Below are 27,922 nucleotides of genomic sequence, written 5' to 3' on the forward strand. Positions count from 1 at the left end.
GGGATCTTGAAATCTCCTGTTTCAGTTAACCAAAGAAAAAAATATGTATGTTGTCCCATCACAAAGGGATTAAGTAAAGCTGACAATACTTACACTTTTTAGTAATATGAACAAGGGAGGATTCAGTAAATAGACGATAGTGAAATGTACTTTGTTTTGAGTGTAGAAGAGAATGGAACATGCCTTGCATGTGTAAATTTAGCACCACCTGTCAACCAGTGTGCAGTATTACAGAAACAACACAGTTTCATTCACCCAACTTGAGATATCTGTGTAATTTAACTTTAAATTTAACACAACCATTTCACTTTTAACGTACATACATGACTGCATTGTTTAGTTCAATCTTAATTTACTCTCTTTGGCCAACAGCAGCCACGTTTTTTTTTTTTTTTTTTTAATCTTAACTTTGTAAAGATAAATACAATATCACAACTTTGTTGTCATGTAGACGCAATGCCGGTAAACTACACGGAATTACGGTAACTACCGTAATGCCAGTTGATCCCTGATTTTATCACACTTAAATCATGTCAAAGCTAAAGTATGTAACTTTTTGCATTGTTTTCTATGACACTCTTTAAAAAGCAGATTTTTTTCCCTCGCTCTTTTCTAAGCAAAACCCATAACAAGTCCAAATGGTGGACTTCTGCCAGCTGCGCTCGGAGATCGTGGTCCTTCTGTAGAAGGACGCAATAAAGCTTGTCCCACCAGCTGAGATGAAGAAAGGGTTCTACGGCCCTTTATCATGTCAAAGAAAGGTGGTGGGTTACAGCCAATCTTGGAACCGCAAGTTCTGAACCGGGCCTTGCAAAGACTCCTGTTCAAGATGCTGATGCGGAAATGCGTGCGTCCAGCATAAAGATTGGTTAGCGCCGGTAGACCTGAAGGACATGTACTTCCACGTTTCGGTTCTACCTCAGGCGACTCAGATCGCTGCAGACCTCTCACATCCCAGGCGACCACCCCCAGGTGGTTCAGCTGATTTGGAGTCGAGTCGGTGAAGCACAGGTAGACCTGTTTGCTTCGGACGTCTTGTCCTGGATGTCATGTCATGCCTTGATTCGATCCATCCAACTCTTCTTTGGTTGCCCGCGTGGCCGTCAAGCTCAAGCTCCACTTTTGTTTTATATTTAAGTCCAGCCAAGTCTAGTTCTAGTCAAGTTCATGTTTAGTTCACGTTTATTGTTAGAGTTTTTGGATTTCAAGTTTTGTTTAAATAAACTGCACTTGGGTTCATCTTCATGTCTTTGTCATTACTAGCAACGTTACACATTGATTCAGTGATAAACTAATTTCACACAAGACACTCATTTGTCACCATCTTCTGGCATCAACATAAATAGTGACTGAATCATTCATGATCTGAACAAATTTTGGTGAACGCAGTCGATACACTCCAGCCACTTGGATACATTTAAATCCCACAATGAATCTTTAAATTACTACAAATATTAAAAGTATAATACGTATATGTTAATATATCATATATATCATACTTATATCATACTTATATATTAATATATGCTGTAATATATTAATATTGCAACCCCCCCACACTAGCTACAGGAATAGTAAGTTGTAGAAGCTTGAGTCAAATGGTCTGTGTTTCAAGAAATTAAGGAACTCCCAAAAAGCCAGTACAGGGTAGCTGGAAAGTATAAGGAGCGAGTTAACCTGTGTGAATCAGGGTGGCCCTATGTCTTCATCTGACAGTGGGTGGTGGTGGAAGGGTGGGGAATGTCAGAGGGAGTCTAGATGTTTTCTTTCTAGAAAGCTAGTTCCCACCCCCTGCGAGTGCATTGTGAGTGTTCAGAGTCAGGTAACCGAGGACTCACTTCCTCTGCGTATGTGGAGGAGAGAGCAGGATGTGGAGAGTGTGCTCATGCTGAGGATGGAGAAGAAAGTGTGTGTGATCCAGACTGATTTCCACCAGTACCGTCCTATCATCGCCATCCACAGCAAGCCACTGGCGCATGTAAGACATTGCCTTTTCTCCTTTTTGGGTGTAACACATGGCGTTGTGTTTGACACACTTGTTTGGGCCACAAGTTTACACACAAACATAAAAAAAATATTTTCTGTTCCTTAAATTGTCATTTTAATTACTATAGCCTAAGCCTTACTAAAACCTTAACCCTCATAGAAAATGTTTAGCATTTTTAGAATTGAAATGTTTTATACCTTTTTTATAGTGAATTGATTTTCCAAATGAAGACATCTCTCACTGTCCCCAAAGGTACTGTAGTCAGATTTAGCTGACTTTTGAGGACAATTTTGTCTTCAAACTTTAGCTAAGTACATACAAAAGCACAATCAGTGTTGGGTAGAAAATTATTACATGTAATCTGGATAATGTAATCAGATTACAATAATCAAGTTATTTTATTAAGACTACATTGCATTTTAAAATGTGTGTAATCAAATAACATTTACTTTAGGTATTACATGTGTATATGTTATATTAAATGACTAATCAGCCCATGGCATTAACTTGTGTGTCATTTACTTATGCTCCTCAATTCAATTGAGTCAGAGGCTAATACAGGTGAAATACAAACAGCTTGACATTTATTTGTGCATTAATTTAGAAACCTAATTTAAAACAGAAACTAAATGACACAGAAATCTGTGTGTATTTGTGGGTTGTATTGCAATATTTTAATGCACACTAAAGTAATCAGATTAGATAAAAAGTGTAATTTAAAAGATTATGTTACTGATTAGATTTTTGTAATCCACATCCTCCACAATTTTAGCAATAAATGTGTTTATTTTTGGTATTAATACAAATTGACATACCAATTCTTATTTGCTGAAATGATAACTTTCCTGACCCCTGACGTATAAAAAAAAAAAAAAAAATGTATATGTGAAAAATATTTGTATTTTTATCTTTTTGATTATTTGTCTCCTTTATCTTATTTCTGTATACATATTGGTTGGTATGTGTATTTATTTTCTTCCTTCACCTGTACTTGTCTTGATGTATTCTTACATTTATTGATCTTATTTAACGTTTAGAAAAAAATCCGCAGTTTTAGCACCATTTGTGGACATTTCGGACAGTCCTTTACCCACCATAGGCACATTTTCCAATTTATATCAATTTTAAATTAGCAGTCTGGAACGATTTCACCATGACACCATCTGACCAGCTTTAATACGGGACAAATAGCGTCCCGTATTGATTTGATACGGGATGCATAATTTTTTATCTTTACATACGGGACGATCCCATATTTTACGTGATGGGTGGCAACCCTACCCTAACCCTAACCCTACTCCTAAACCTAACCCTCACAGAAACCTTTTTGCACTTTTACATAAAAAAAAAAAAAAACATTGTTTAGTATGTTTAATAAGCCATTTCCTTCATGGGTACTGCTGGCTGGGCCCCACAAGGTAGGTGATCTCAGGATTTACTGTCCTTGTGGGCATATAAACATGTACTTTCGCTCTCTCTCTCTCTCTGTGTGTGTGTGAGTAAGACTTGCCTAACCAGCATTTCTGCTCTGCTTATTGGGTTCTATCTTTTTCTCACAGGTAACAGGAAGACTGACTATATTTGCAGTTTTAAAAGAGTGAAAGAGCATTTTGTTTAGAGCTGTAGGGATTGACAGGTAATAATGTGCAGGGTGAGAGCAGTCTTATGCATGCTTCTCAGGAATGCAAACATCTCTGAACAAAAAACAGTCACAAAACACATCAGGGTCTTCTCCTGGGCTGCCTTATGCTACATTCCATTCAACTCGGAAAGTCGCATTTTCCAACTTCCTGCTGGGAAAAGTGCAATGGAACACCACTGGAAGTCGTAATTTCAACTTGGAATGTTCAACTCTGATTTCGCTGAGATGTAGGTGCGTGACATCACACAAACATGTCAGCACCCTGGAAGATATAAAATAAGTTATAAACATTCACTTTTATTAAATTATAGTGATAAATGAGTCAAAGTTCCTAAATTATATTATAAAAAGGCTTGTTTAACAAATGTTAGCAGAGTTGCAGGTGTTCAAAACATGGTAAATTATGCTCTCTTTTGATAATCATACACTTGTAGCACAAATGCTAGCGTTGCAGATTGTTTATGAATGGGGTTGCTAGGACAACTCTGGTTACAGTCAAACACCTGCTAAGCTAACAGTAGCGTTACAGTTTTGTTTCCTTAAACATCATCTTCTGAGCATTTGGCAATGGAATGCATTTATGGTTGGAGATTGAAGATATCAAGTAGGAATATGCCACATCCAACTTGAATGGAACGCAGCATTAGCCCCGGCAGGACATGAAAAAGAGCATAAAATATGAAGTGATGCAGGGTCAGAAATTAAAGGGACAGATCACCCAATAATTATTCACTCACCCTCATGCCATCATCTCTAAGATGTGTATGACTTTCTTTATCCTGCTGAATACAAAAAAAAAAAAGATTTTTAGAAGAATATTTCAGCTCTGTAGTTCCATATAATGCAAGTGAACGATAATCAGCACTTTAAAGACCCAAAAAGGAGATAAAGTCAGCATAACAGTAATCCATAAGACTTCAGTGGTTTAATTAATGTCTTCTAAAGCAATCCAGTTGTTTTTGGGTGAGAAGAGATTTCAAGCTCGATTATAATTCCTAACGCTTGACGCACAAGATGGCGCTATACAAATTTTTAATTGAGCTTAAAATCACGATCGCCAAAGAGTCTGAAGTCGCTATAGGAAGTGTAATTGATCTTAAAATCATGATCGCCAAGGAGATATTATTGTGTCATAGTTAATTGAGTCACAAGTGTCACAATATTCAGTGGATGACCACGAAATTTGTGTTCACGAGATACTGATTCACAACACAGGGAGCTGATTGAGATGCGCCACCTGTTAATTCAGTGACAGGAGGTCAAAAGTTCTTCTGCTGAAAATTACAGAAATTCTAACCACTCATCAACGGCCGAAGCTGAAAGTGTATTTGAGGTGAAATATCCACATGCTGGAACCAAAATTTAGTTGTATTTTTAGCTGTAAATTATTTTAGAGAGTTTATTGGAATGCATATTTTATATACCCTAATTCCTAACCCAAACCCCAGCCTTTTTACAGAGTCAAACTGTAATTTTACAGAGAAAATGCAACTTCAAAATCAAAATCAAAATGTCCTATTGGAAATGCCGCTGTTCAGTAATTTGGCAGAATTTGGTCGATTTCAGGGTATATATTAACATCAGGAAGCAGAATGTCAATTTCCCTTATAATCATATTGAACGAAGTTTATATTACGCAGGCTATGTGTTTTTATTTATTTTTAAGGAGCAGATTTTAGGTTAAAATTTATGAATGTATAAAAACGTTTGTAGACTATCTTCCTTTAGCAGGTCACAATTTCATGTAATTAAGTTTTTTCTTTTTTTGCCTTTGTTTTATTTTATTTTATTAATTTTAAATGGTAATGTGGTATGACAATTGCACTTTTTTGTCAGATGTACTGAAAAGTGCTAATGCTACGTAGTCTCTGACATAATGTGTATTATGCTGCATGCATAATAATTATAAAAGAATTGGCTAATTCCAGTTTACTGTAAAATATTAGATGGAGTATCAAGTCACACCACAGGACACTTCCCACAAGTATTTCAACTTCTGTCCTGCACAAATGTAAGTGGAGTAAAAATACTAAGCATCTGCAAGACAAATGCATTAGGAATAGCTTTGATGTGCTTGCAGTTTATAATATGTGAATATTTGTATGTCTATTAAATCATGCATGAAACATCTGTTTTTTTAGTGTAACAAAATTATGTCAGAGATTGTAATCTGCAGTATATAATTGATCTGCTTTTAGTAACAAGCACATGACAAACATATGGATGTTTTCTGAACTAGCTAAAAAAATGACTCTTGCTCTTAGAGCATATCTGTTTCTGATTCATTGTGACAGAGAGAGATAGAGAGAGAAAGAGAGAGAGCATACTGGGAGGATAAAGGGTAATTTAGAGTTGAACTTGCAAAGGAGTGAGAATTACAAAGATTTGTCACAAGATGAGAATTTAAATGAGATTAAATTAGAACTAATTAGATGTTTGCATAAACATGAATTCATATAAATGGCAGAGTTTATATTGAATTAATTAATTATCAATTTCCATTGAATGCTTTAGCTAAATTGTGAAAGGAGAGGGGGAAGTGCCAGACAGCTGTTCAAATGCTTGTAATCAGGGTGTGTGTGTATTTGTGTGTGTGTGTGTGTGTGTGTGTGTGTGTGTGTGTGTGTGTGTGTGTGTGTGTGTGTGTGTGTGTGTGTGTCACCTCTGTAGAGTTGGAATGCAATGTAGGGGAACAAATTTATTTGGAAAACTGCTGCTCATGATCTGGGCCTTAAACAATTGACTGTGAAGGCAAGAATGTGCAAAGCCTGTTTACCAGAGTTTAACAATTCCTTCATGCAAACGGAAATCAATTTAAGGTTCTATATCATTCATAGTAACTTCGTATATCACAAATAATGCTATTTGGCAATTTTTGTGTTTTGACACTGGTGTTAAGATGTGGTCTGACATATATCCTCCCCTCTCAAGTTGAAACATGAAAACTTTGCTACAAGAACAGTCTGATTCATGGCCTTTAGGGGAATACACTGTAACTATTTGAAGAGCATTCCCACAAACAATTTTGCTGTCAATAAAGACATACTTGGAGGTTGTTTTTTTAGGACACAATTTATATTTCATAAAGTATTTTTGTTATATCTTAAAGCTCATGGAGCCATTAAACACATTTCGATAATCTAAATTGGCAATTGTTTTAATATTCCTCGTTAGTCTACAAAACATATACATAAGCATTTTTGTATATACAATATAGGAATGTTTATCCTTTGCTCAAGCTTCAACAAGCTTTCTCATTCTTTTTTTTCTGCTGTTTTATTAAACTGTTTTACGAACGTTTCTGAGAAAATTTGTTGACATCCGTTTTCCCATGTAAGAAAACTATAATTGCGTGCTTTGATTGCAAAGGCAGAATTACTTGTTAAATCTTTTAAAATTAAGATGAGAAAAATGATTGGCGGTATGGTAAAATTTCTGTTGAAGATACATTTAGGATATTAAACAGATGGCAGAAAAGATAATTTTGACATAATATGAATGTGTTCCTAAATAACTGCTTGTGCAACTGAGCAGTCAGACTGATGTTGAAATCATTGTGATGAAAAATTCTGTACCATCCACAAAACAATGAGTATTGTCATACTGATCATGTAATGAAATCATTACACAAAAGAAATTAGAGAATCTCACTGTAAATTTGGCGAGGTCAAATGTGTCGTTGAAATCGGTCTGTGCTAACCAAAATTTTAGGGACAGCCCCTACTGGCTGAAGCTGGAAGTGTTGTTGAACATATGGGCACATGTGAGTTCCAGTGTCTTGTTCAATTGTCCTTTAGGTGGCGCCTAAACCGAGTTGCATTTTTAGATGTAAATTATATAGCATAGTGAAGTTATGTAATACATCAACCCTACTGCCTAACCCAAACTTAAACCTAACTTTCAGTGGACTAAATATTTTACTTAATGGGAAAATGCCATCTCTGAATCACACTTATCCCTGTGTATGTGGACGCAATTACTTTCTGGTTTCAGCAGCGCCACAGGAAAAATCTAACATGTTTGAATTGATGCAAAAACGTCTTGGCAGTAATTCAGCAGAATGGGGTTTATTTCAGTATACTGGAACATTTGGTAGCAACATATCGATTTCCAGTGGGATCATGTTGTGAAAAGTAAAGGCAAAAGACATGATAATGTATAGTGAGATGGATGTCAAGGTAAAATTTTTGTTTTTACGTACAGTAAATTGAATATTTGTTATTCTGCCTACAAGATTTCTAACTCTGATGTGGGAGTCAAGTACAGCTGTCCTTTGCTTATAATATCTGTCAGAACTGTTATTAATGCAAACACCGTTCAACTTTAACCATCAATTAACCTGTCATTGACTGAGAAAGTGACAAAGAAAAGAGCAACGGATATCTTCTCCATGAAGCTTGTCTGCACAAATAGACTATTCCCCATCACCTGGGTGCTTTATAGTGCTAGGCACTGTGTTAAACTTACTTTATGACATTACATCACAGCCATTGCTGAGAATTTTGTGAGTGATTTCCAACCAAGGGTATGCGTACCCCAGAAGGCAGTTAAACATGCTGCTTTGTTAAACATGTTGCTTTGTTAAACCTATAAAAACGTAATAAAAAAAAGATTTAGATTTGTGTCTAAATGTGATAAGTTCCATTCATCACAATCAAAATGTGTGTGAAATGTGTGCAAGCATTACACATTTGAAATAATGGCATCTGTATTAGTATACAGTATGTGTTATTTGGTGCGTCTGTTTGTCTGTATGTCACTTTAAGTAACTTTAATTATATTAGTTATAATGCCAAATGATATCCAGTATAATATGAGTTTACAGCAACTCATTTCTTGTTTAGTGTCAAAGATGGGCTACTAAGGCCTTATTAGCCATGTTTTCACTATCGGGTGAAATGTGGGTATGCTAGTGCATGTAAGGGCCAGTTGCTTTCCCACTGTCACTTTGTCATCATGCCTTCATGGGGCTTCCATGGGAACAAAGGCCAATGGCTAAAGACATTAGGCCTGTCAATAACTCTTCTGCCAAACAAGGGATTGAGGCTTGGTCAATGTCAAAGGCTAAGTTTTGCTGAGCCAGGTCAGAAGTTTCAGCACCAAGATACTCATTTCCCAATCTTTCATTTCTAGATATCATCTTACCTTTACAGACCAATGGAGAATGGAGAATCATCAGTACTGGTCAGTAGATGAAACCAGGGCTCTTCTAGGGATGCTGAAAATGTGCAACATCAGATCGACAGCTCACAAAGGGGCAAGTTGGGGAAGAATTACAAATAAATTGCAGGCACAGTACAAATCAGTGATCGTTTCAAGGGCTAGCTAGTCTCTAGAGTCTAATACCTCAGGCTGAGTTTCCCTTCTGCTTGTAAAATGGGTGGGGTGTGTGAGGTTGGCACCATGGTCATGTATTAAAGGTGGGTTTTAGGGCAAAGCTGCAGGGCTATAATTGGCCCGATGGTGGGAATTCAGATCATTGTATTGGCCCTGGCTGACCAGTTGATAGCCCTGGCTCGCATTGGCCTGATGTTGAAAAAGTGGCTATTGAGAGGGCTGTGAGGGTATGTACTGTAAGGCAAGAAAGGTTGAGAAGCCAACATGATCATACGGAAAATCAAAATGTTGCTTCTAAAAGTTCATGTACCCTGTAATCGACCCCACTCTGCTGAACTACTGACAAGCATCATCCCTCATCAAACGTCTTTGCATCAATTCAGTTGTGTTCAAACTTTCTCTCTGGCATTACTGATAGTGTGTTGTGTGAGTAACTTCTAAGATACTAGTTCTAGTCTCATCAGAACCAGGAAGTAATCATGTTCACATAAACAATAGTAAGCATGATTCAGAGGTTTAATTTTTGCTCTAAAGTGTTTACTGACGGGTATGTTTATGGTTAGGGTTAGGGGGTAAAGTTAGTAAAATATGCATTCCTGCTGACTGAATTAAAATTTTTTTCAACTAAAAAACTAGTCGCTTTTGGCACCCCTCTGTGGATATTTCACCTGGAAACTGGAGCTCACACATGCCCGTACATTTCGATATCAGCTGAAGAACTTTTGACCTTCTGTCACCGAATTCACTGGGTGAACAATCTAGGGAAACACGGGTGCAAGTTACCTGTAATGTATAATCAGGGTTGGGAGGGTTACTTTTGACATGTATTCCACTACAGATTACAGAATACATGCTGAAAAATGTAATTTGTAACATATTCGATCAGATTACTCAAGGTCAGTAACTTATTCTAAATACTTTGGATTACTTCTTCAGCACTGGAAGATTTTTTCTCTTCTTTTGACCATAAAAACTCTCCAGTACAGTAAGACAAATTACATTCTCTGAAAAACATAAATATCTTATGCAGTGTTGTTTCTAAAACAAGATAAATCAAATGTATCTTATTTTAAGGATGTTGGGATATTTTTACGGGAAAACAATACAAAAATGATCATGAATATGATTTTTGCCCTAATATCAAAGGTCTTACTAGAAAAAAGAAATTATGATCCAACGTGAATTTTCTTGATAAAAATATATGATCGTAACTGGTAACGTGTGTGTAAAATGGCTAGAAATAGCATTTTAGCTTAGCGTAAAGCTGACAATTTACACAAGGTTTATTTCTATTTCTTCTGCTCCAAACTTACTTCAAACTTACTTCTCTCTGTCTGCTCGTATGAATGTAACACATCATAAGAAAGTGTTTCACTACTGTTCAAATGTAATTTGGATCACATCATTTATATGTATAAATGTTTTTATCTGAAAGGACTAAATATTAAATAAAACAAATGACAATAAAATGCAAAGTAATCTCTTCAGTAATCAAAATACTTTTTGAATGTAACTGTAGTGGAATACAGTTACTTATATTTTGTATTATAATACGTAATCCTGTCACATGTATTCCGTTACTCACTAACCCTGAGTATAATGATTGTCACACGTTTGTCAGTAAATTGTCACCTCTTAATATGTGTTTGGAAAAGAGGCAGAGTGGGAGACTAAATTATCTTCTTGCAATCATGTATATGACTGTCTGTTACAATGAATAACACATGATTACTTCAACAGATGGCCTCTTGTTCCCCATATACTGTAACTACTTAATGCAGAAGTATTATAGCTTTTTCTCATGAGTTTTTATTTGAAACCTAGTACACTGAAGCATAAACTGGGTTTTTAATCCAGGAGTGTTAGTGGAACAGAATCAGTGGAAGATATTTGGGATTGTTTTAAATTGGGCCAAAAGGCCCTAGAAGTAGGAGGCAGGGCAGGAGGGGGAGTGTTACTCCAGACAGAAGTCAGACTGAAGGGAACTGAATTTCTCCACTGCTCAGGTTAATCCACTGCAACCCGGTTCACAGGCAGGGATGAGGGAGAGAGAGGAGCTGAAGAAAGCCATCGAGCAGACGGACCGGCTACTGACCCGTGTTCAACAGCTGGAGGGGGAGAACTTAGAGCTGTGCAAGGAAAAAAATGATGTTTTCATCAGGATGCGTGCTGTAAGTCAATTGATGGTCTTTCTACTATGTGGTATTGACTGAATGTACAGAAAATAGCTAAATTTGTTTTCCTTTTAGATAGAAGTCAAGCCTTTAGGTTCATTATTAGCACTGAATAAAAGATATTACATATATAGTTTAGTTCCTGCTGTTTCATATGAAGGTAGTAATTATTTACTCTGCTGGTAGACAGTTTACAGTGCATAATAATATGCTTTCATTGACAAGAGCTATTCAGCAAATGTGCACGATCCGCCTCCTTTTGTGAAACGATACTCTCTTTGACTTTTGAATTACAGTGTTGACTATTTTCTGGCCTAACATTTTACTGTGAAATTCAGTTCTGTTTTATTGTGATGGAGATACAGGATCTAAAACTTTAGCATCAGGCCTTGTTTAGATTAAGTGTGTGTCTTAACAGGGATATAGGGACTCCATTGGTCACCCACCCCACTTAGATGAGCTATGGTTGCCAGTGTGTTCACAGCAAAAAAGGGTCTGGATATGTTAAAGAGACAAGCATGTTATATTGCCAGTGCTTGCAGAAATGCCACAGTGCAGCTAGGCCAAGATATTTGATTATTTAAGTTGCTGATTGCATTAGCAGATGCTTCAGTCTAAGGTTAAGCTCTGTCATAAGTATCTATCTACTGAATCTGTGGTGCTCTTTATTTCAAAAAGTTATTTTACTGAAACTTGGACTGAGTAAACAAGTTCATTTAAAAGTGTTTTTATGCAGATGCCTGTTTAGCTTAATAATACATTTTCAAGGATGCAGTTTGTAGTTTACCATGACTTTGTCCCATAAGCAGCTTTTCGAAAGAATTGTTTAATGGTTATTGTCATCTTAATTAAGATTAATCTGTAGCATAATAATACATTTATTAACATAATAAAACATAATTATTGCATTAGGTATCAAGGGCAAAATATGAAGAAAAAAATTCTAAAGCATTTTTTAATTTTAGCTAATGTTAATGGTAACACTTCAGAATCTAAGGTCCTATTCATTTACATTAGTTAATGTATTATATATCATTAACTAATGAACTAACTGACCAAGTATCTTTTACACAATTCATTAATCTTAGTTAATGTTCATTTATCAAGATACTTTAATTCTTTTTTTGTTCATGTTAGCTCATATTTCATTAACTAATTGTAACATGTATAACTTTTAATATAAAAATGTAATAATATATGTAGAAAATAACCAATATTGTTTCTTTAAAAGTATTCTTCACTGTTAAGTCATGTTAGCTATTACAAACATATTGTGGAGTTGCCATTTATAAATAATGTATTGTTCATTGTTAGGTCATGTTACGTATGTTAATGTTAAAATGTATATATATATACAATTTTATTATGAGTGTATTAGTTTAGTAAGTTTTTTTAAAGATTAATAAATTCTGTTTAATTATTGTTCATTGTTAGTTCATGTTAACTAATGTTTACTTTTGCAACCTTACTTTAAAGTGTTACATAATACATTAAAACATCTTAGTTAAGATTAAATACATACATGAAATAAGAAATACATATTTCTTATTATATTTATCTGGTTTGAACCATGTGGGAAGCAATGAGGGCCTACATACTTTGCCAAGCAATTTTTTTTGTATATTTTATTGGAAAAATTACATTTTACTGAATTTGAAATGTGAGGTGTGTATTGACTTTTCCTGCAGCTTGCTTAGCTATTAAAATATTTTTGAGTAAAATGTCTTTATTAATAATGCCAGGTCCAAATGCACAGCACCAATGTTGGCACAAGTTTTCTGATTAACATAATTCTTCACGTTTAGCCAGTCATTATTGGATAGTGGTCAGATGGCATTTTGCCCTTTTCCATGTGCAGGAATAACAATTTGACACAAACTGGACACCAGTGGAAAGAAATGGCAGTAAAATAGATGTATCTTATGTCAGGTGTGTATGAATCATGCAAAGCATTTGACCCAGTGTCAGGTTATTCTGGCTGATCTTGTATATTTCCAGTGTGGTTGGAAAATTAATTCCTTTCTATGGTCCTCTTTTATTTCATCCTCTGTCAAGTTCTTCAGGAAATCTCTTTCTATACTGTAATTATATCAGATCTTGATTTTACACTCCTATATTTCATCTGTCCTTGCTGTCAGGCCAGAACCACTGATTGCTAGGTAAGATATATTAATGACTGAGTCTTATCATATCAGACAGTACATTATTTCAAGCCACACTTCACATTTTGTAAATCTAATATTTTTAATATCAAATTTATGGCACTTTTTGGAGCATGGAACATTTTGAGTCACTCAAATCCAAACAATGAGCGCGTTTTATTCCATTGAAATTTCCACTGTGACATTATTCTTCATGCTATTGAATGTTTGTTCTAATCACCAGAGAACTGGAATTTATAATGCCACCAATTACTTACAATTGACCATCGAGTGCAGATCAAATGCAAGTACATCAAATGAGGTATATACTTTTCTCTCCCCTTTTCTCCCCAATTGGGAATGCCCAATTCCCAATGCACTCTTAGTCCTCATGGTGGTTGAGGAGAAATCTCAGTTGCCTCCACGCTTGAGACCGTCAATCCGAGCATCTTATCACGTGGCTTGTTGAGTGTGTTACAGCGGAGATGTAGCTTGCATGGAGGCATCAAACTATTCTCCATGGCATCCACAACTCACCACGTGCCCCACTGAGAGCGAGAACCACATTATAGCAACCATGAGGAGGTTACCACATGTGACTCTACCCTCCCTAGCAACAGGGCCAATTTGTTTGCTTAGGAGACCTGGCTTGAGTCACTCAGCACAAATACTCCACTTTTTACAGGTTTATTTAAATTCAGAGTTGTTAAAACATTGATAATCTGTAATCCTCGTTAATAAATGATACCCTGATGAAAAATACCTGTGGATTAACTGTAGTAATGTTGTATTAACCATGACTAGTAACCATTACTGTAGTAACCATGTTTTTTTTTTACTATTTTTTTTTTTTTGGCAGTAACCAAGGTTTTGATACAATTAACATTGGTTCTCTTACGAGAGGTCCTCTCTTATTGCGTAAGCTAGCTTACGCTACGGGAAAGATTCATCTTTTCTGAGATACTGAAGCCAAAAAATTATCCTTAATTTTTGTATCCACTGTCAACGCAGTGCGGCAGCTGCAGACCTTGAGCGGGCTAGCTAGTGAGCTCATAGGTTGCTCTGCGGCAACTGCTGCAGCCTATAGACGAGCTTGGGCGAACTCGCATCCAATGAGAGGCGTCCATGCGCTCACTGCAACAAAGCCCACCAAAATGGGCGTGACTAGAGTGCATATAAGCGTAGTTCGTAGGCTGGAACCCTGATTTTCATCTCTTCAGCGAAGCTCTTCGCATCTCTGAACTGGAAGCCGCGTCGCCGTTCGAGGGGCATCAAGCAAGCGTGGACAGCGCTCGAAGAAGCCGGCCGTCTTCGCCACCTTCAGCCGTCCTGCGAGCTACGCCATCCGGCGACGTATCCTTTGTAAAGCAAGCTAGTTCTTATGAACTTCACAAAAGAGTACGAGCGTCTTTTTAAAGATGCCTCGCTCCACTTGCGCCTCATGCTGTGCCCCTCTCAGCACCGGAGACCGCCACGTCATCTGCGCTCTCTGCCTGGGACTGGGGCATGCAGAGCTCGAAGAGCTCGAGACTCGAAGCGCTCAGGACCGAAGCCGCCGCGCCGCCTTCCATTCAGCCGCGCAGTAAAAAGCGCCGCTCTCAAAGGCTGCCGGAACCAGTGGTAGACGCGATTGCCTCGCCGGAGCCCCTCCCTCGAGCATCGCCTTCACCCTCCCGCCCACCCGGACGCGCAGTTGCCGCCGGCGGCTGCTCTGCTGCCATCTCGGACGAAGAAGCGGAGGATAAGGGCTGTTCCATCATGGCTTCGGACAGCAGGAGTGGTCAGGCTCACACGCCTCCTCCTCGGCCCAGGAATCCAGCAGGACCAGCGCCGAGTCGAAGGGGAACTAACGCCTCCTCACACAGGCCGTCGACTGCCTCGGGCTCGAGTGGTCACCGCCCCTGAGCAGGCTCCCAACAGACTCCACGCCGCACCTTTGCCCGCCCTCCGCGAGATGGCGGTCTAAGCTGGTGCTCCCGTCTAAGGCCTGCAGAACTACTTCCGCCTGTGTTGGCCGCGCCTATACCGCCGCCGGCCAAGCCGCATCTGCTCTGCATTCCATGGCCGTCTTACAGACAGAGGCTGTTTCAGATCTGACTAGCCGACTTGGGAGAAGCTGAACGCACTCACGCCGCTCTCTCTGTCCGGTCTCTTCGGTTCCGCGGTGAGTGGCATTGTTGACCGTTCCGAAGCCCAAGCCATGAATCTCTTTCTGCCTCGTCACGCTAGCTCCTCTGCAGGCCGCCCACGTGACCAGCCTCCTGCACGAGCCTCTTCACAGCGCCCAGCTCAACAAGCCAGACTTCTCAGCGTCGACAGGGCGGCCGCCCTCGATCAGGCTCAGACAGCCGCCGCAGACCGCCGCCCCCCTGCGGGCCTTGGCCTAAGATTGTACTGAAACCTGAGCAACCGAAGTCCTCCTAGCGTTGTTGAGAAAACGACGGCTCAGTCCCGCCACGGCCGGACCACCGTCAAAGCTTCGCCCCCTGTCAGTCCCTTCTCTCAGGCTACTGCAGTGGTGGATTCAGCAGCCAACAAGCCGGTGATACTACCCGTTTGCCTGCACTCAAACGGCGTTTTCACGGCGACCCAAAGAAATCTTGTAAAGAGTAAACATGCCTTATGTGTAGAAAATGCTCACCCCTACACACAAGCATTACACATCCCGTGTCCCTATCAGAGCACACTCACATAAGCGGTTACGACCCGCTCGAATGTTGGAGTTAAACGCGCCCACGAGCCCGTGCGCGCGCCCCTCCTCTGCCCGCTCTGTCACACGGCCAGCTGTATGTAAGTCCCGTACGCCCCCTGTCAGTCCCCTTCTCTCAGGCTACTGCAGTGGTGGATTCAGCAGCCAACAAGCCGGTGATATTACCCGCTTGCCTGCACTCAAACGCCGTTTCCACGGCGACTCAAAATAAAGCCTTATGTGTAGAAAATGTGCCCACAATTCAGTGTTCACCCCTACACACAAGCATTACACGTCCCGTGTCCCTATCAGAGCACACTCACATAAAGCGGTTACGACCCGCTCGAGTGTTAGGGTTAATAAACGCACCCACGAATCCGTGCGCGCGCCCATTCTCTGGCCGCTCTGTCACACGACCAGCCTTATGTGTAGAAAATGTGCCCACAATCTAGTGTTCACCTTTACACACAAGCATTACACGTTCCGTGTCCCCATCAGAGCACACTCAAAAGCGGTTACTGAACCACTCGAGTGTTAGAGTCAATAAATGCGCTCACGAATACGTCGCGCGCCCATTCTCTGCCCGCTCTGTCACACGGCCAGCAAACACTTCTCTGTATGTAAGTCCCGTGCCCGTGGCTATGCTTGCGCATCACTTAACAGACGTGACTCTTTCCCCATTCACCTCAATCGGGAAGTCACTCACAGAACAGCCTGTCTATGCTGTCTGCGAGCAGTCCAGCATAAGCACAGTAAGCGCGCTCACACATTCTGTTCAGCGCGCTGTGTGCGGCAATCAGAGCGATTTGGCCATTCACCCTCTAATTACGCTTCAAAGCGTAGGAAGATATTCCAGGGATATCCGAATGGGTGTTAAGCACAATAAAACACGGCTATTTGCTACAGTTTGATCGCCGTCCTCCTTGCTTCAGAGCGCGGCTCGAAACTACTTTGAACACGGAAGCAGCGTGCATGCTTCGTTCAGAAATAGCAAACCTTCTGTGCAAAAGGGCCATAGAGAGAGTGCCGCCTCCCCTGAGCGAGTCGGGGTTTTACAGCCATTATTTTCTTGTCCCCAAGAAAGACGGCGGCCTCAGACCAATATTAGATCTCAGGGTTTTGAACAAAGCGCTTGCAAAAGACCGTTCAAAATGCTTACAACCAGCAAACTCCTCAAGCATGTGCGCCAGGGGACTGGTTTATTTCTCTCGATCTGAAAAATGCATACTTTCAGATTCAGATAAATCCCGTCACAGGCCATTCTTGAGATTCGCCTCGACGGCCAGGTTTATCAATACACCGTCCTTCCGTTCGGCCTGTCCTTAGCACCCCGTACTTTCACGAAGTGCATGGACGCGGCGCTCGCACCCCTGTGGAGTCAGGGTTTGCGAATTCTGAACTATTTGGACGATTGGCTGATTTTGGCACAATCACATACGGAGCTTCTGTCTCACAGGACAGTTCTCCTCAGTCATCTGAACAGTTTGGGCCTTGCAGTCAATTGGACCAAGAGCTCACTACAGCCCAGTCAGGCAATTTCCTTCCTTGGAATAGAACTAGACTCAGTGGCAATGACGGCTCGCTTATCTACACAGCGCACGCGCCGTGTGCAGCGACTAGCCGTGTCATTTCAGATGAACAGCCTCACACCTCTGAAGAAATTTCAGAGAGTGCTAGGCTACATGGCCTCAGCCGCAGCAGTACTTCAGCTGGGTTTACTGCACATGCGCCCGCTTCAGCATTGGCTAAACACCAGCGCGTCTCGCTGGGCTTGGGCCACAGGCCGCCAGCCCATCAAGGTGACTCAGACCTGTATTTCAGCTCCGCAGCCCTGGACAGTGGCCGAATGGTATCAGCGGGGAGTGACAATGGGAGCTGTATCTCGCCGAAAAGTCATCTCGACAGACGGCGTCCAACACGGGTTGGAGCGCGGTCTGCGAGGGCTCTCCGATTTTCGGCCTATGGTCAGTTCAGGAAAAGCTCCTTCACATAAATTGTCTGGAAATGATAGCGGTCGAGTATGCGCTCGTGCGCTTTCTCCCGGTCATTCAGGGTCACCACGTCCTGGTCCGTTCGGACAACAGATCTGTGGTATCCTACCTAAACCGTCAGGGCGGTGTCAGATCCAGGAACCTCTTCCATCTGACGAAACGCATACTGAGTTGGTCCCAGTGCCACCTGCACTCGCTGAGGGCGACGCACGTGCCAGGCCACCTGAACGATGGCCCGGACAGACTGTCCAGAGACAATATTCCCCCAGGGGAATGGTCCCTGCACGCTCAAACAGTCCAGATGTTAAGGCACCTATTCGGCAGAGCAGAGATAGACCTCTTTGCGTCCAAAGAGAACTCTCACTGCCCAATATTTTTCTCGAGCGAGGACGCAGCTGGCCCAGGACTGGCCCAGACGCCCGCTTTACGCCTTCCCTCCCGTCTCGCTATTGCCACAGGTAATGCAGAGGATCAGGGAAACGCGTCACTCGGTGCTCCTCATAGCCCCGCGTTGGGAGAATCAGACATGGTTCCCGGAGCTTACGCAGCTGTCACTGACAGCGCCGTGGCCCATCCCAGTGAGAGCAGATTTCCTCTCTCAAGCTCGCGGCACAATCTGGCATCCCCACCCAGAGCGCTTCCCTTCCCACTATGTGCTTATGTATTACACAATCAATGACTCGCATTCTTGCCGGCCAAATATTATTTCCCCACTCATAAGGGCTCCCCCGGGTCCCCCGGGTCCCCCCTTAATTCCCTGGGGCTCATACAGTGGATGCTTGGCGCGCACGGCGTTGACAATGGGTTCCCGTAGCGTAAGCTAGCTTACGCATATACTGAGAGAACCTCTCGTAAGAGAACGTATCGGTTACCTAACGTAACCTCCGTTCTCTCTAGATGAGGGAACGAGTATTGCGTAGCCGGCCGTGCTTCGCGCCACGGCGTCTTTTCGCTTCAGTCAATGAAAACCAGGGTTCCAGCCTACTGAACTACGCTTATATGCACTCTAGTCACGCCCATTTTGGCGGGCTTTGTTGCAGTGAGCGTGCGGACGCCTCTCATTGGATGCGAGTTCGCCCAAGCTCGTCTATAGGCTGCAGCAGTTGCCGCAGAGCAACCTATGAGCTCGCTAGCTAGCCCGCTCAAGGTCTGCAGCTGCCGCACTGCGTTGACAATGGATACAATAATTAAGGATAATTTTTTGGCTTCAATATCTCAGAAAAGATGAATCTTTCCCGTAGCGTAAGCTAGCTTACGCAATACTCGTTCCCTCATCTAGAGAGAACCGAGGTTACGTTAGGTAACCAATACGTTTTACTACAGCATTACTGTAGTATCCATATGGTAACTTGGTTTTATTAATAGTAACCATATAATAATATCTATGGTTAATTTTGTGGTTTTATGTGTGGCTTATACTTACTAATTTTTAAAAGCTAAACAAAGCAGCCTAATAATTTTATGCTTAGGCCTATAAGTATATAAAAAGTTAGTTTAAAAAAAACAAAAACAATGATCGACAAAAGCCCGGAACCTGAATAAAGAGCAGCCCTGGACCATGGATAAAGCCAAAATTAATGAAAGTGTATGAGGGCACGCTGGCTTGTTGTCACTGACATTATGTGTTGTTTGTAGACGTTTGCTGAACCATAAAGAGATGTTCCATTATCAACAAGTCCAGATGTTTATGCAAGTAGTTATAACTTTCATGATATGACTTATATGACAATCGTAGAATGACCATCTACTGTTTGCACAGTGTTAAAACTGATTGCACAATGGTATCAAGCTTATAAATTAAAATAACTGTGTTTTAAAGCCTATGTGGGTTTCGTGTTATTCTTCTTTCAAGAGGGATATTTGTCTTCATTCACTGTAAGGCAAGATTTATATCGAAGATCAGTATTGAAGTCAAGTATTGCTTTGTATCCTATTATAGGGGATGAGGAAATAAATGTAACCCTTACCTCTTCAAGTCACACATTGTTTAATGTAATATGCTGCTTTAAAATCAGTATAAAACACAGGGCATATTGTGTTTGTGTAACGTTGCTGAATGCAGACACAAACAATAAAAGACTATAACATTTTATTGACACTTTAAAAATAGGGACCCATATAAGTAAACGCAATTGAGCCAATACAGTGTTCCAGTACTATTCGAAACCGAAGTAGCTGCCTCATCAAATGTGATCTGTGAATTTAATGGTGTATAGCCAGTCTCTACACATACTGGTGGAGGTATTTGTGAACTGTGAATATAATGGCGAATAGCCATCTCTCTATGCCAGTGGCGTGGAAGCAGATTTGAAGAAATGTTAGATTACATCAACATTTGAACCATGGATATAGATAAATAACTAATCTGTCACCGTGATTTTAACAATCTTGGAAGCTCCTCTAGTATAAATTGACCATATTAACTGCTAAATGTTGTTGTGATGACACCCCCCACAATGAGTGTATAACCCTGAAAATAAAGAGTAATATACAAATGTGCTCGAGAAATTGGTGAACCTGAAGTCACGAGCCAGAGCATTCTTTTATGAAGAACCTCGCAATCTGACATATTTAGCTTATTATACTGTGTACAGCTTAGAGCATATACAGCCTGCTATCTTTACTAATGTAAAAACACCAGATGAAGCAATAATAGGCTATAAATCTGTCAATTGAAAACAATGTGCGTTGAACTATGGAAAGCCGAAAGGGACAACAATAGTGGGGGGTTTTATCACGTTTTAAGGGACACAGTGTTAAAAGCATGCAACTTCTGATCTTTGACCGTACTGTATATGAAGCTGAGACAAATGTTAGTGGGACCTTTTAGTTTTAGTTTCAGTAATATTAAAGATTTACTATACAAATAACACCTGGTAGATATCACATTTAAACTTTTTATCCAGAGGTCTAGGCTAAGTCCTGAATATCCACTGACCCTAGAACCACCCCTCGGTTATCATATATAGGCCAATAATACAACAGAATCATTGCCAGTGTGATTTTGCTTAAAACATCTCTATGAAGAAGATAAATCTTTAGATTTATAGAAATAAATAAATATTGAGTAACTTAGATTTTAGACAGTTTTCATTAGCTAATGAAAGCAGTTCTAAACAAAAGAAAGCAGAGTGATACAAACAGTGAATCATCCCAGTGCTATTATACTAAATATCAGCACTCTTTGTACCAATCTCATTAGAGGATCAGAACTAGCTATTGATAGAGTCCTATCTAAAAGCAAAATGCAGAGCGTACTAATTCTGCAGCCAAATGTCAAAGAAAATTGCTGAGAGCACATTGTTTGCCCTCTAATAATTGATAATGTGAAATAAATGTGGAACACTTTTCCAAAAATATTCAGATGCCCTACTTAAGCATGTGGAAAAACTTTAAGGTCTGGATTGCTTTTAGAGTTCCTGAGGCCCAAGGCTAAATTTTTGAATGAGGCTTATGTCTACTTTCAAAGTCAGCAGGAGGGAGATAGACGAAAATATGGTACACAAAGCATGACAACACTTTAATAACATTTTAAAAAGCTCATTATCAGTCATTAACTAATCACTTTTAGGTCAAGAATCCATTTTCTCTAATAAAGTAATTGAAAACAGATTAACAGGCGGTAAAATCTTAATAGGCACACTTTAATACAAGACATAAAAATCTATTTACTGATGTTTTATACAACTTTTCTGTAGTTAAATGCATACAGGCAAATATTTTGAAAATGTTCAAATACACATCACAGATTACATGCGAAGTATAGAGATAAATATGTTTCATATGCTAGAAATATGTATTTATTAGTTTATTTAATAATGCAGGTTAATGAACATCAGTATAAAAGTACAAGAAGTAAACATGCCGGATTTTAGCAACATTGCTAATTTACATCCGTAATCCCTAGTCAGGCAACAAAAACAGAGATATTACAAGTGATAATATACAGATACAAATATACAATCCTTAAGTGACAACATAGTTACAGATAAACCATACTCAAGTAGAAAAGGGCAAAATACATTCTACAACATACAATATTTAAAGTGATCACAGATCTGATTCACCTTAAACCCTTGTTTGTAATGGGTCATGGGAGATGAATTAAGTGTAAATGTAAAGTACACAAATAGAGAGAGACAATATACATTGTGCAGCATGCCAAGTTATAAGTGATCACACATCGGGTTTGCCTTATGCCATTGTTTGAGTTTAATCTTAAAAGTGGTACAGTATTTGTAGAGCACTCCCTTATTGCAAGTGGTAAGCTTTTACTTCGCTTTACTGACAGCACTGTTTGTCCAAATGTGGTACACCTATATCGCACCTCACAGTCTCCTCTAGTGATGGCCCTTGTGCCAATGCCATTGTTAGCCCTCTGTTTAATTAATTAATTTAAAGGGGGTGGGGCAAGCCCATGCAAAACCTAATATATATAAAACAAGCATATTTTAAACTTTTATAATTCTCAAAGCTCAAAGATTATATTTCTAAATATATCTTTTTTTATTTTTATTTCTATTTTATTTATTTTTTAAATCAAAAACATTTATGGCTTTCTTAAAAAGTGATTCCAATGAATTAAGTGTCGTACAGCCTGTAAACGACCAGCTAGTGAAGCAATACTCAATGTGTGAAAAAATCATTCAGTGTACAGTTAACAACTATAAGCAAAAAACAAAGCATTATGTCAACAGTCTCAAAAGCGCATCGGACAGCAGTTTCATATCAACAAATGCCTGTGCTGTAATCCGTGGCTAAAGTGTAATCACATCTGTACTGCCTCTACGCTATTTCCTATCATACTTAAACTGAGAAATTAGGAAATTATGGTTTAGTCTAACTCTTTGTTTTAATGGACCACATTTTATCCACTCTTTTTAAATATTTACAGCATTTGAGGAGTTTGTCAATGTTTTCCAATTCTGAACTGGTATTATGTAGTGCCACAAAATCATGAACCAAAAACATGGCAAATATTACTTTAAGGGTCAAAAGTACTGTTTATTCTACCACTAATTCTCGGGAAAAACTAGCTTTATTATTACAAAATCTACACTTTTTAAAAAATAGTGCTATTCATTTAACAAGTTAATTTAGTGTGATTAGTTATATAAAAAATAACGTGTTCAAAAATTAAAAAGTATTCAGAAAGCTGTTTTGAAAAGTTTGATTTATTTTTGCCATTTCATTTGGTGGCGCCAGTGGCACAGCAATTACACACTTCAGCTTTAAAGTGCATGTCTGTATGTGAAAGCTTGAAGTACAAACGGTGTCACCAGGGGGCAGTCGGTGCGCCTCAACAAACTTCACAATCAGCACAGCAACAGAATGAGAGCCAGTAACACAGAATGCGTTCTTGACAACTGTACGAAGCAGAATGCAGGGATCTTGAGGCACGATTTTCAAAGTTTCAACTACTTTTAACTTGACACAATGTCCTAAAAGTGTGGCTTTATGATACTGAAACCAAAGAGATGCTCCAAATTCATCCGACAGACTCATATACAGACAGACAATTAAAAATTGCAGAGGTGGAGCACAAGAACACGTCCTGTGAGAACTCGATTGCAAAATGGATTACTGTTGACTGTAAGCTTATGTTTAATGAGTAAAGCAGAAAAAAAAAATTATTAGTAGCATTGCTACTTTTAAATAATTACTCCCCAATACTGCTTTATGGATTTTAAAACTCAGGGCATGGACTCTTTTGTTCTTAGGATACATCCACATTAATCCAGATACAAAGAAATCAGCATTATCATTTTTTAAATGCTCTCCGTTCACACTGCCATTTTCAAGCATTTTCCAAAAGTTTCTCGTCAACACTGAAATGGGTGAAAACTCTTAAATCCCCTTACTACACATGCAAAAAATAAATAAATACATTTAAAAAAAATCGCTGTCCCATGTATGGTCAGAACCACAACAGTCCTTGTGTCTGTTGCCGGAGAGCAATTCTGAGTAAACTTTGAAGGATTCACCTTTGAAGGAATGTGATGTGAAGGTTTTATAAAGAAACATTTATCTTTAAAAATGCAATCAAATTGAATAACTGGCACAACAACTTGGCTACGACATGGGCTGCCATCTTGAATGTTTTGGGTGGAATGGATCACATGACTGCATCACATGACAACAAATACATCATCCGTTTTCCCTGTCCACACTACAACGCGAAGACAGCATTTTCAAATGTATCCACTTGGGTGAGTTTTTTCGAAAAGCTCAGTTTTCAACATACTGTATCATACTAACAGGTAACATAAAAACAGCATCAAATCTGGGAATGTGTGACAAGAAGAAGTTTGTTTTCAGAAGTTCAAAAGGTTGAGTCAGAGGTTTGTTTTTCTACAAGGACTAATTCACTTCTAAACATGTCCTCTTTGATTCGGAGAAACATCTTAAGGCCCCCAGTGAACCTATAACCTCTCTAAGAGCCCCTGATGCCTCTAAAAGCCTGAGGAGACTACATCAAATTTCAGCTTACACTATTCTTTGAAACTGAATGGGTAGTTGAATGAGGACTATTACAAAGAAATATTTCAAGAAGTGAACATTATCTTGTATCTGCTGACAAACATGATTAAAAAGAAGTTGCCAAATTGCTTTTATGTTTATCATCTCTTTGAAACATATCTAAGGCCACATCCAAGCTAATATGTTTCCGTTTGATCTTTTTCTATTCAAAAAAGGCTCTGAGGCTGACAGCGAAAATTGTGCTTTTCGAAAACACTCTCCCAAGTGTATAAATTTGAAAACGCTGTGTTCGTGTTGTAGTGTGGACAGGGAAAACGGAAATGTCTGAAAACGTTGACATATTTGTTGTCATGTGACGTAGTCATGTGCTCCATTCAACCCAAAACAATCAAGATGGCAGCCCATGTTGTAGCCACTTTGTTGTGCCAGCTATTAACTTTGATTTCATTGTTAAAGATAAATGTTACTTTGTACAACCTTCACATCACATTCCTTCAGAGGTGATGGGAAGTTATTGCTGTCCAGCAAAAGACATGAGGACAGTTGCGTTTCTGACAGTACATGGAACAGCGATTTCTTTGCATGTGCAGTAAGGAGAATTAAGAGTTTTCACACATTTCAGTGTTTACGAGAAACTTTTGGAAAATGCTTGAAAATGGCAGTGTGGATGTAGAGCGTTTCAAAAATGAAAATGCTGTTTTCTTTGTATCCAGGTTAATGTGGACATAGCTCAAGAACAAAAAACTCCATGCCCTGAGTGTTAAAATCCATTAAGCAGTTTTGGAGAGTAATTATTTAAAAGTAGCAGCACTTTAAAGTTGAAGTGTGTAATTGCTGCGCCACTGGCGCCACCAAATGAAATGGCAAAAATAAATCAAACTTTTCAAAACAGCTTTCTGAATACTTTAATATATATATATATATATATATATATATATATATATATATATATATATATATATATATATATATATATATAATTAATCACACTACATTAACTTGTTAAATCAATAGCAATTTTTTTTTAAAGTGTAGATTTTGCAATAACAAAGCTAGTTTTTCCCAAGAAGTAGTGGTAGAGCATCGCAGAACACTACATTTGTCACATTGTATTGTGCTCTCAATAATACAGCCAAGGGGAATAATCAGATTCTCTCTCCTTTATTGCCCTTTCTCTATTTTATCGTTGAGAAATCCTTTAAGTAAATCAAATTGTTCTTACATTTCATGGATGTGAACTGGTTGAAACAAACGATTCACCGATTCATATTGTCCTGGGAAGTTCAATTCATTTTAGTGAATTAGTTCATTCGAACGATTTATATAAATAACTATAGTTCAAGGAAATTAAAGTAAATAAAAAAAGTCCTGCACAGAATTAACTTCACTTCTTTTTTTAAAGCAACATATTAAGTTAATTACTGTTGTTTATCACCATGTTTTCAACTCAAAATAGTGTTTTCTAGTTTTATTTATTTTTAATAAGAACAGCATTTAAATATTTAACTATTTTCAAGATGATTGTATAAATAGAATCTAACTATATTTATAGTCCATATATCAATATTTAAATGGAATAAATATATTACAAGATCAGAACCTGATTCTGATATCAAATAATATCATTAAATAATCAAATTAAATAATATCATCTGATAGTTGTATACTGTATTTAAAAAGATTTTCTTCCTTAAATAGCTTTAAAGTTAGCTATATTTTGTTAGAAGCTACAGTTTCAAAGTAACTTCCCCAATACTGACATTAAGTTAAAAGTGATGCATGTAATTTCTACAGCCACAAAAATAACCAAATGTAATTGCAAAAATAAAGTTTTTTAATAAAAGATTTCCCAAATACTCCCTCATCACACATTGACAAACAGATAGTCCCGCCACAATCTCACAGCATAGGTTGAGCCAATGTTGCTTTGTCAGGCTGGTTGGGATACTCACAGAAACAGCACAGAACTGGAATGCTAACACACTTTTCAGAGAAATCAACCGATGAATGGCGTACTTATAGTTGTCTCTGTATATTATGCTGGTGTAGGAAAAAACTATTTAACATAAAATAAAAGGTCATCAGCCATAATCAGAGGACTTTTCTGTCTCTGTTGTCCACAAGAGTTAGGTGGTCACTGTCTGTGCCTCTGTCTCATCTGTGTGGTATGATTACCATTCATTTTTATGAAGAGTCCACTCTACTATTGAAGGCAAGGGTTAAATGGCCACCATTATTTTGCCCAAAACTCTTAAGTAGTTGAATCTCAGCCAATGCATAGAGTGGGTGTTAAGGCATAAATTGCTTGTATGATATGAATATACCATGTAAGCCCCCATAGATTGCATGTGCTGATACAGCAACACCTGTTCAGATATAATCATTATCTGCCAGTAATTCTTGGTTCACATTTTGTTGATTCTAAATTGCTGATGTCTAACCGCAAAATGTTTTGTCTGTTGATTCATGTAGAAAATGAATGGCAAACAGATTTTTTACATTGATTACAATAATAGCTTTGTTCTTCTGACACACACAGACATTTTCCAGAATGTGGGCATGAATCCTTTTTAAATAAATGCACAAGAGTGAGACCATAAGTCATTGGCTGTGTGGTTTCTTGTACAGTACAGATATTTCTCTTGAATCCGTTGAAAAATACAAGATCTCTTGTTAGTGATAGGTAGACCAAAAGCATTTGCACTATTGTTTTATGTAACACCTTGGACGGGAGTGAACCATCAATGCACGTGGTCCATACAAAAGCACCTATATCTGTCAGCAGGTACCAGGCTGGGGTAGGAGTTAACTGCTCTGAACAAAACTGCTGGTGGATTAAATATTTCCCCAATCGCGTCCATTTAACAACTGGAGGATTAAAAACAGGAGGTGGCCAGCTGTTTGCTGAACAGACTGAAGAGAGAGACACAGAGGTAGAGAGTGAGAGATGAGACAAGGAGGAAGGCACTGCAAGTTTTATATATTGTAGTTTTAATAGTCATTATTTCTCTGCTATTGCTCAGAGATGGAGAGTATTTGTCAAGGGCAGATACAGGTTATTTCTCTCAGGCACGCCCTGTCTGTTGACATGCAGGGGGCCTGTGAACGACAGTCAGAACCTGATCAGGAAGACTTGGATTGGGATAGCTTTACCACATCCCTCCCATTAAATCAGGTAGAGTTTGTGTTTGTGTAATCTTTAGAAATTTTGTTTTTATCTAAAGATTTGTGCATTACTGTTTTGCATTTCCCTTGGGGTGCTCCTTGCTAATAGTATGATTTAATTGCAATTGCATAGCTACATTGACACTTTTGTCATTAATGGTGTCATTTGTACATAACTAGGGTTTGTGGTTGGTTGCCAGGACATTGATATGAGGTTGCTAATGTGTTTAGAATATACTGACAATGGTTTAGAATATATTGCTGCAGTATGTGGTTGCTAGGGAATTGCTTGGTGGTTTCTAGGTTGTTACTTACT

General features: G+C 38.9%; 1 protein-coding gene across 1 annotated transcript in view; it reads left to right on the forward strand.

Moving 5' to 3' along the window:
* Nucleotides 1-1,849: 1,849 nt before the first annotated feature.
* LOC127626658 (myosin-16-like) overlaps nucleotides 1,850-27,922 on the forward strand; it is a 71,778-nt gene continuing 45,705 nt past the window's right edge. The window contains exons 1-2 of the mRNA XM_052102638.1: nucleotides 1,850-1,978; nucleotides 10,973-11,137. Of these exons, the coding sequence (XP_051958598.1) occupies nucleotides 1,850-1,978; nucleotides 10,973-11,137 (294 nt within the window). The remainder of the gene's footprint in view (nucleotides 1,979-10,972; nucleotides 11,138-27,922) is intronic.

The sequence above is a fragment of the Xyrauchen texanus genome, chromosome 33 (genome assembly GCF_025860055.1).
Source record: "Xyrauchen texanus isolate HMW12.3.18 chromosome 33, RBS_HiC_50CHRs, whole genome shotgun sequence".
Lineage (NCBI taxonomy): Eukaryota > Metazoa > Chordata > Actinopteri > Cypriniformes > Catostomidae > Xyrauchen > Xyrauchen texanus.